Below are 9,341 nucleotides of genomic sequence, written 5' to 3'. Positions count from 1 at the left end.
GGACTACTCATCTGTGCTTGACCAAGGGATGTACCCGAGAAGAAAGGCCGGAGCCGACACTCAATAACTTCATCTTTGATTAATTAGTTTAAGGTTGGCGTGGACGCGTTTGCTAATTGCCTACTACTGCGCTTGCCATGCGGGGCTATAAACAAGACAGACTATGCACTGCGATTTGCACCTATACAGATTTCCTATGTTATGAATAATTTGTGAAAAATATAAAAGTGTATGAAGAAATATATGCACTGTAATAATAGCATGAACATCGAACTACGCACTTTGGGTACGATGACATACATCAACCAAGTCAGCGAGTTTGACCACCTAAACCCGTATTGAACCAACTGATTTTGTGAAATGTTGGCAATATTACACGGGTTGGTCGATGGTCTCCTACAAAAAAACCTTAACGTTTGCGTGTGGCTTTTGTCCGTCAATCTCCTTGCTATATCTCTCCTGCACTGCTAGGTAGACAGAGAGCGAAGCCCTCCTTTGGTATAACTTATCCAGTGCATCATATATTCATGTTGCTGTCATATAACCACTCCCTGACACACCACTAACAACCACAGGTGTGTGGGTATGGAATGTGCTTGATGCTGAAACTCCTCCCACATGCATGCACGTCCGCCCGTCAACCCCCACACAGACACCAGGAATCCAAAATGAAAAACCAAACAAACAAAATAACAACATAAAGTCAACAAAACACAACAAATGAAAAATCATTTATTAGAATGAGGATATTTGTACATTCGTCATTACTGATTATGTGGCACGACTCGCCATTTAAACCATTTTCATTTGGACGAATGGTGACCATTTGATACATCACTCACGCAGTGTTAACAAGGAACGGAAGTCAGTGTCTCCATAATGAATGAAAGAATGAATGAATGGAATATTGCTGGAATGTTGCTAAAAATAAACTCACTCCATAGACCTGCAATGCATGTCTCACAAAACTCTTCCTTCATCCTGTCTGTATTGAAAGCATGGTTAAGCCTTTGTTAAAGTAAGGGTTAGAGCCGAAATTCGTTTCAACCTAGTACCAACTCCGCTTGACATTTGCACCACTTAACCAACACTAACATGAAGAGGTAAATCCCCTGATATTCCAGCGATGACACACATGCTAGATACAATGCACAGGAAAAACACACTGACGCATGTGTCAGCACAATATATGACTGAGCCATTTCTCGGAAAGCAATATCCTATTGTCAGGACCATAAACAACGTCATCATCAATACAATGTCCAGGTGATATTACATTTGAAACTTTCTTGGTGATACTGAACCCATTTCCCGGGATGGACCGCGTCCGTGAGTAGCAGGGCAAAGTACAAGTAATTGTGATATGTTAGAACACGTGCATCAATTTAGTTCAATAGTTTAATTGTTCTTGGGTCTCATATATAACGTGTCTGACAAGGGCACATCATATAGTGGGAGTAACATTTGATACAGGTAGGTTCTCATAACTTCTTTGAGTGGCATTTTAGAAGTTGGGAAGCATATATATACACTATATACACTTTCCCCTTCTTCATGTTCCATTATGCTTGACAACGGTACAAGAATCTGTATCGAAACGTCGCACTCACCAATAAAAAGAAGTTGTTCTCCATAAAGTTTGTTCTATATTGTGTAAGGTAGGTTCTCACTGACATAATTCACTCATGAGATGATTTAGCTTTGGATTGGTACAGTCTACGGGTAATGGATACATATATATGCTGTTTCGTGGTGATTTAAAAAAAAACTCGGTGTAAAACCAAGACTTAAAAACTATTTCTACAATTAAAACTTGTAACCTAAAATTGAGTCTTTTAATCAATGCACATTATTTTAAATTCATACAATGGCAACGTAGTATAAATCTATGGTTATAGCAATACAGACAATGGTTATTGCAGATACAAATGCAACAGTGGTCAAGCTTCCCAAACTGGGTGAAAAGTGATCTTCACGCAAATGATAATTCTTGTATTGATGTAAATCACGTGTTTTGTGTGCGTGTGTGTGCGTGTGCATTGCAGGTGCATATGTGTAGCTTCTACATATTTTTGGTATCAACCTGCATTTTCCAAGTTGCTCTCTTTGCTTTAGTTTAATCCTGCCTCCATCTCTAAATGTAATAATTACCACACAGCTTTCCTCTGTTAATCTTTGCAGGTGTCCTACAAAAGGGTGTTTTTCGTACGATTAATAACGCGCATAGTTATTTCCAAGCTGACTTGCTTGGGATTAACACATATACAGACCAAAGTGATAAGCAATTTAACGCCACTGCCATCAATTTAGTCAGTATCTCATGTCAGCGTCTTACTGGTCGAGTATGGACAACACAAACCCACGGATGCCTAACTCATTGGGTTAATTAGCAGTCCAAGTTTAGCAGGTGCCTCGGTTTTCGGTGTTCTAGAATGCCAGTCAATTATGCAACTCTGCTATAGAAGACGAAATACATTTTACCTTTGAATGTCCTCATTATGCAGAAATACGAACTAAATATATACCAGAACGTTTCTCATCTAGGATGAGGAGAATAGGATTTGTTTATATTTTGTCATTGAATGATGCCGATGTAACATATAAGTGATCTTTATTTGTAAAACATGGAATGGACCTAAGAAATAATTTGTTGAATGGGATTTCAGATTTACTTAACTCTAACAGGTCCTCCTGATTACCACCAGTTGTTAAATGAATGTTATGTTATTTTATCATTTCCACTGTATCTACTTATCAGTATATTCTCAACCAGTGTATTTATATTAACTTGTATATGGGCTGATGGCCTTTGATACAATAAAACACCTTTGAGTTTGACAGTTAAAAAGGAAATTCGGTATTTCTTATCCAACTGTCTAAACACAAACTATCAACCGAGGTGAGCTTCCGTGACTGTCTTGACATACATACAGTGGTATGGTTAAATATACAGTAGTTCATTAAATAAGGGTTTTTTTAACTTTATTGTATCAATGTATTCTAACCTATCGGCTTGCATCAGGACTGACCACGGTCTTTCAAATTATTTTAATTGCAATGTTGGAACCCGACAAGGATGTATAGTAAGCCCACAGATATTCATAATCTTCATTAATCAGCTTATTACAAGAATGGAAGAAACCGGTGGAAGAGGTATATTCTTAAGAACTGACTCTCCAGATATTGTTGGCCTCATGTATGCAGATGATGTTTCAGCTGTTTCAGATTCTGCCAATCAGTTACAGAAAAAAAAAATAAATGTAGTTGAAGAATTTTGTGATGCCACAGGAATGAAGTTAAACCTGAACAAGACAAAGATAATTGTTTTCAGGAAAGGAGGCCCTCTCAGAAACTATGAAAAGTGGTATTTCAAAGGTCAACAAATCAAAGCTGTAAAATGTTTATAAATATCTTGGAACATTGTTCACGCCGAAATTATCATGGACAAAAACTCAGCTATGCCAAGCAGCACAAGCCACTAAAGCTCTATTTTCACTCAACAGATTTCAGCAAACTTGTGGATATTTAGACTTAAAGGAACTGTTTAGAATATTTGATAGTATGATAACTCCTATATTATGCTATGGTGCGGAAATATGGGGATCTAACTATTGTAAAGTCATTGAACAGGTTCAACTCAAATTCTGTAGAAAATATCTGAGGCTGAACAAGAACACTAATAACAACATGGTCCTGGGTGAGTGTGGCAGAACCCCACTGCAGTATTACTACATGTGTAGAGCAGTCAGCTACTGGTGCAGGCTTATTCATATGGAGAGTACTAGACAACCACAGCAAGCATATCTCATGCTCAAGTCCTTGGATGAGTGTGGGAAGATGACATGGGCTACTCACATCATGGCTCTACTCTTTCAATATGGATTTGGCTTTGTGTGGATAAGCCAGAACATTGGGGATACAAAAGCTTTTATATATAGTTTTAAACAAAGATTACAAGACTGTCTGACTCAGAACTGGCACTTATCTCTTTCAGAATCTTCCAAATGCAATTATTACTCACAGTACAAGTCACTACTGAAATACCATTATACTATAAAATAGCCATTGCAAGATTTAGATGCAACAACTTCAGACTAGCCATAGAAACTGGGCGACACTCCAATACCCCACGTGAAGAAAGACTGTGCACCTATTGCTATACTAATAATATATCTCTTATTGAGGATAAATATCATGTAATGATGGTCTGTGACAAGTACAGCCAAGAACGACAACTCTGCTTCCCTCATAACAGCTATCCACCGACACTCAACCACTTCATAAACCTGATGTCTACCGAAAACATAAAGACTATTAAACAAATCGGAAAATATCTCAGTAATGTCTTAAAGCTACACAATTAACACCGCATTATTAATATTTTTCAATGTAACTGTTATTATGCATGCATAAATCTTTACCCAAACTCTTATGTATGTTGTATGGGCCTGAGGCCTTAAAAATTGAATAAATTCTGTCTGTCTGTCTGTCTAAATAAGTGACATCAGTCCTAACACATGTGTCATCTGTCAAAAGCATTTTTCAGCGTATGTGGATCCAAAATAGGTTCTTACTCAGCTTATGTTCAACAAATATAATCAGTTATCTACTACTTTTAAGTACTAGCGGTACTTCGTATATATTGATCAAATAATTTCATTTAAGAAGGGACAGCCGCTTGTGAATACAGGTGTCCAACTGTCTATTTTCTTCCAACTTTCATATCTTTCTTTATCCCTCCTACGTTGCTAGTTGGATAGTGAGAGGCACTTCCCTGGTACAACTTATCACGCCCATTACATCTCTATTCTGTTATGACATAAACACACACTGCCACCTCCCCTGATACTTTTATTTCGTATTGTGCACAATTAAATCGAGTAGTCAGGTCAGATTATATTGCTCCTTCCTGGTCGAATCTAGCCACTCCTACCTATGCCGTGTTCCTGGACAGTCGAGACATTTTGTGTGGAAACCTATGTATGTACGTATGTTTGTTTGTGTGTGCGTATGTGTGTATATTGTTATACCAAATCAAAAGAGATAAAATCAGCAAAGATGGTTCAGATGTTCCTGGCATAGTCGGTCTGGTTAAACTCATCATCAGCTCAGAACCATACCCCCCTTCACACGCAGCAGAGAAGCGAATGGGGCTTCTCCCAGGAAGTGCTGCCTAGTGGTGCATATGTACAGGAACCTTTCTTAGAAAGTAACGACTGGCCAACACTGCAACTATCTGCACTACCCCGAGTTTCAGAAGGGCTGTTTTCCTCGGTACTCTGAAACCTTGGTACTACCAATGTCAGTTGAGAGGTTGCGAGGTACCAAACCTAAAGTGTCTTAAAGATTTAACGTTCGTCTTCTTCATCTCCGTCTGAAATGAATACGTTAAAGATATTCGTATTGGTTTCTTTTCCGTTATGATCGTGCAAGAGGGAAAGTTAAGATTCATGTATTGAAATGCCCACTTGTGTTCCATACAGGAGTGAGAGATGACAAGGAACCTGTTCCTGTTTGGTGAGTATAATAATCCTTAGAAAATTAATTCAGAAAATATTCTTGTTTCTGATTAGCTCTTGAGTAGTGGTATGGTATGGCTTCCTATCAATACTTGAGAAGTGGTATGGTATGGCTTCCTATCAATACAAATATGGTCCCACCACACAACTGGTAGTCGATAAGGCAACTGAATTGGCAAAGGTGAGTGAATGAGTGAGTTGAGTTTTGCGCCGCACTCAGCAATATTCCAGCTATAAGGCGGCGGTCTGTAAATAATCAAGTCTGGACAAGACAACCCAATGATCAACAGCATGAGCATCGATCTGCGCAGTTGGAATTGGCAAAGGATGTATATGTAAATATACAACATATGTAAAAGTGTAAACGTATTGTAACACGTATGTAAGTTATCTGTAGAATATTGATATATTCTAATGACTTTGTCGAGAGTCACCCTGGCCAGAACTAAAACCGCCTTAGTTGCTTTGTCGCTAAAGGTCCGAAAAAACACCAGATAAATATCGTTCAAACTGGACGAAGAGCTGCTGTTTATCATGTAACTATTCACCCACACTTACAACTACCTAAGAATATGGACAGATCTTCGAAAACGTCTCTCTCCTCTTAGCGTAAGGACCTGGATCAAAGTGGTTAAACTATATTCAGGGAACACAAAATAAAATCCCATCCATATTACACATCTGGATTAATATGGTAACTGATAAGTGGAATAATCGATGCCAAATACGTTGTTGATGATTCCTTCCTTTCAATATGCACTGAACTCTTTATCGTTATAACAATAAAGCGGTTCATTTATATGGTGTCGATGAAATGCTCTATGTTCCAGTACTTTTCATGTACCAATCGTCCGCTGATTCCAACTGTCTGTGGGCCTCGGAAAGTACACCGTGTCCTGAGTGTGTACGAGGGTGGCATGGCGTCCACTGTGACAAAAGATGTATTGGTGTTTGTGACAGTGGTGGTTGTCATAGGGACTCAGGAAAATGCCTTCAGTGCCAGGGCGGCTACTACTCATCCAACTGTACAAGAAAATGCCCCCTTCGCTGCTCGAAGGATCGTCAAGGACAAACTCACTGCAATCGAACAACAGCACACTGTTTAGAACATTGTGAGGATGGATGGTTGGGAGATAGATGTGACCGACCCTGCAGTGAGGGATGTGTGGACAACTCGTGCTACTCCTGGGATGGGACCTGTAACAAGGGCTGCCGTCATGGATGGACTGGTGACGACTGTGGCACAAGATGTCCAAGCGGTTGCCGTCATAATGCATGTGAGCCATCTGGAAAAGGTAGATGTACCAAAGGATGTAACCACGGCTTTCATGGTCATCACTGTGATCGACCCTGTGACAGCCGCTGTAGAGGCAGGGAATGTGTTTATGATCATGAAGTAAAGTCTGCAGTTTGTACTGAGGGGTGCGTCGACGGGTGGATGTCCTCCGACTGCAAGAAGAAGTGTCCACCCAACTGTCAGGCTTGTCTACAGGAGTCTGGACATTGTTCCCGATGTTCTCACGGTTACTGGGGGGTGGACTGTGCCAACGGGTGTAGTTCCACGTGTTCTGAGAGGACATGTGATGAGGATGGAAGGTGCTTTGCATGCCAGTCTGGTTACTATGGTAACACTTGTGAGAGCTACTGCGGGACTGATTGTACCATTTGCGAAATGAAGAACACAGACGGTGTCTGCGATGACGTGTGCGCGGCGCTGTGCCTGAACAACTCAAATGGAACACGGGGGTCTCCTTCTGCAGTCCAGACATGTGAGTTAATCCGATAAGTTGTTCTGACCGAATCAAAGGCAAAGCTATACTCCATGCTATTAAACATTTAAAATTCAATTCACCTTACTCCCAGGTCGTAAATACTTTGATGTGATTGGATATCAAGTTACCCTTAATGATTACTCAACTCATAGACACTGTTAGAGATGTTCCTACTGCAACTGATATTTTCCTCGTTACCTTTAATATAATCAAAATATATTTGAAAAATAAACCATAATGGAACAATATATTTGTGTGGCCATCTTTGTTTGTTAGAGGCATGAATATTTTCAGCATTTCCCGAGCTCGGAATCCGCGATAATAAATAATGGAAAGTCATTGCCATCTCGTTGATGAATGTGTGTACCATTGTTCTGAACTGATATTCAACTAAGATCCTGAAACGCTGCACTTGTTTTTCAGATGAAAGAAATACATCAGACAGGTGTGGAGAAGAATTTCTGCTTCCTCTTGTCACAGTTCTCTTCCTGAACATTTGTTTTGCATTCGTGATGTAAATGAAATGTTATTGCATTAAAGATGTCCTGTTTCTGGTCATCAGTGTTCTTTTGTTTGTTCGTTGTTTATCATCGAACAATGTGTTCATTTAGGTATAAAAACAAATATAATCGCGGCATTTCATGCTGAAAAGAATATAATATATTAGTTAAGGTCTTTTGGGCGGTGAGACTCAGCGACTGAGGTGACAGGTGTCTTAGTTAGTGGAAGGAACAATGCTCATAATGTCAATCACAGGATTGTGAGTCTGTGTCGCTTATTTGCTGGTAACCGTGATACAGTTGGAATGTTACCTTCCGATTAAACCCCATCAGCACGTACGTTGTCACCCCCCATTCTCTCCCTGCCCCGCGCCCCTCCCCACAAGAAGACAACCCAAACTCTAGACTAACAACTAGTCTCTGAAATGAACATATTTTACTGAAAAAAGTTCATAGTATAAATATATAAAATATAATGAAAAGGAGCCCTGAGACTTTCTTCATTGCTGAGGAAATCTAGACTTGCCACATTTTCTAGACTTGTGTGGGCTTTCTTTGACATATTTGCTTCAGGGTCTGTACGACAGACTACCTAAACTCGTACACACAAAAACATCGACAACCCCACAAAAAACAGCAACAAATGAAACAAAACATACAATGCAAAACAACAAGAAGAAAAAAATAACATTTAAACAGCAACAAACAAACAAAATGCAACCAGACAAAACAATGCACCACGATCCGTCTCATCAACAAACTCCAAAAAGTCCAGAATTCCGCTGCACGATTAATCAAGAGAACAAGAAAATCAGACCACATCACCCCTATACTGAAGAATCTACACTGGCTTAAGATTGTAGACAGAATCAAGTTAAAAAAACTGACTCTAACTTTCCGTGGTTACCACTCTGAGGCACCTGCCTATCTCAACGAACTTATTAACAAATACCAACCTGCAAGATCTTTGCTATCCGATAGCCAACTCCTACTGACAGTTCATTCCGCCCGAACATCCTTTGGAAATAGAAGCTTCCAAATCGTAGCTCCACGGCTCTGGAATGCTCTCCCTTTTGAATTACGATCTTCTCAGAAACATTCAAATCACACCTGAAAACCTACCTCTTCTCCTCATGTGGGGCGGTGGGGTAGCCTAGTGGTTAAAGCGTTGGCTCGTCACGCCGAAGGCCCGGGTTCGATTCCCCACATGGGCACAATGTGTTAAGCCCATTTCTGGTGTCCCCCGCCGTGATATTGCTGGAAAATTGCTAAAAGCGGCGTAAAACTAAACTCAGTCAGTCAGTCTTCTCCTCATGTAACGCCTGAACTGCAAACTCTCCGTGTATATCGACTGACTGTTGTACATATTCCCCAGGAAAATTCATTGCCCAAAAGCGCTTTTGTGCAGTTTAACAGAACTGGAAATAAGCGCTATATAAATACATATTTATTATATTTATTATTATTATTATTATATCCGTCTCGCACCATAATGTCTATACGCTGACTAAAGAAGCAACTGTAGTAGACCGCCTGACCAGAAGGACCAT

At 39.9% G+C, this 9,341-nt stretch overlaps 1 protein-coding gene across 2 annotated transcripts; it reads left to right on the top strand.

Annotated features, from left to right (window-relative positions):
* The first annotated feature begins 5,425 nt into the window (after nucleotides 1-5,425).
* Nucleotides 5,426-7,849, top strand: LOC124273247 (scavenger receptor class F member 1-like). 2 transcript variants are annotated; one of them, XM_046708461.1, is made up of 3 exons: nucleotides 5,426-5,517; nucleotides 6,350-7,288; nucleotides 7,715-7,849. In XM_046708461.1, exons 1-3 carry the CDS (start codon nucleotides 5,493-5,495, stop codon nucleotides 7,807-7,809), a joined length of 1,059 nt encoding a protein of 352 aa, XP_046564417.1. In that variant the 5' UTR covers nucleotides 5,426-5,492; the 3' UTR covers nucleotides 7,810-7,849. The 2 variants fall into 2 exon arrangements, with proteins under 2 accessions (XP_046564417.1, XP_046564418.1); XM_046708462.1 differs by having other exon boundaries at nucleotides 6,350-7,293; nucleotides 7,720-7,849.
* Nucleotides 7,850-9,341: the final 1,492 nt, after the last annotated feature.

This window comes from Haliotis rubra, unplaced genomic scaffold (assembly GCF_003918875.1).
Source record: "Haliotis rubra isolate DU_JTF1 unplaced genomic scaffold, ASM391887v1 Scf1788, whole genome shotgun sequence".
Lineage (NCBI taxonomy): Eukaryota > Metazoa > Mollusca > Gastropoda > Lepetellida > Haliotidae > Haliotis > Haliotis rubra.
This window is presented reverse-complemented; position numbering and strand designations above follow the sequence as displayed.

What these genes read in the sequence shown, in the direction of transcription:
- LOC124273247 (XM_046708461.1), top strand. Translation starts at nt 5,493, where the DNA reads ATGACAAGGAACCTGTTCCTGTTTG. An exon ending in AAGGAACCTGTTCCTGTTTG is followed by an intron (nt 5,518 to 6,349) that starts GTGAGTATAATA and finishes TCTATGTTCCAG; the next exon opens with TACTTTTCATGTACCAATCG. An exon ending in TCCTTCTGCAGTCCAGACAT is followed by an intron (nt 7,289 to 7,714) that starts GTGAGTTAATCC and finishes CTTGTTTTTCAG; the next exon opens with ATGAAAGAAATACATCAGAC.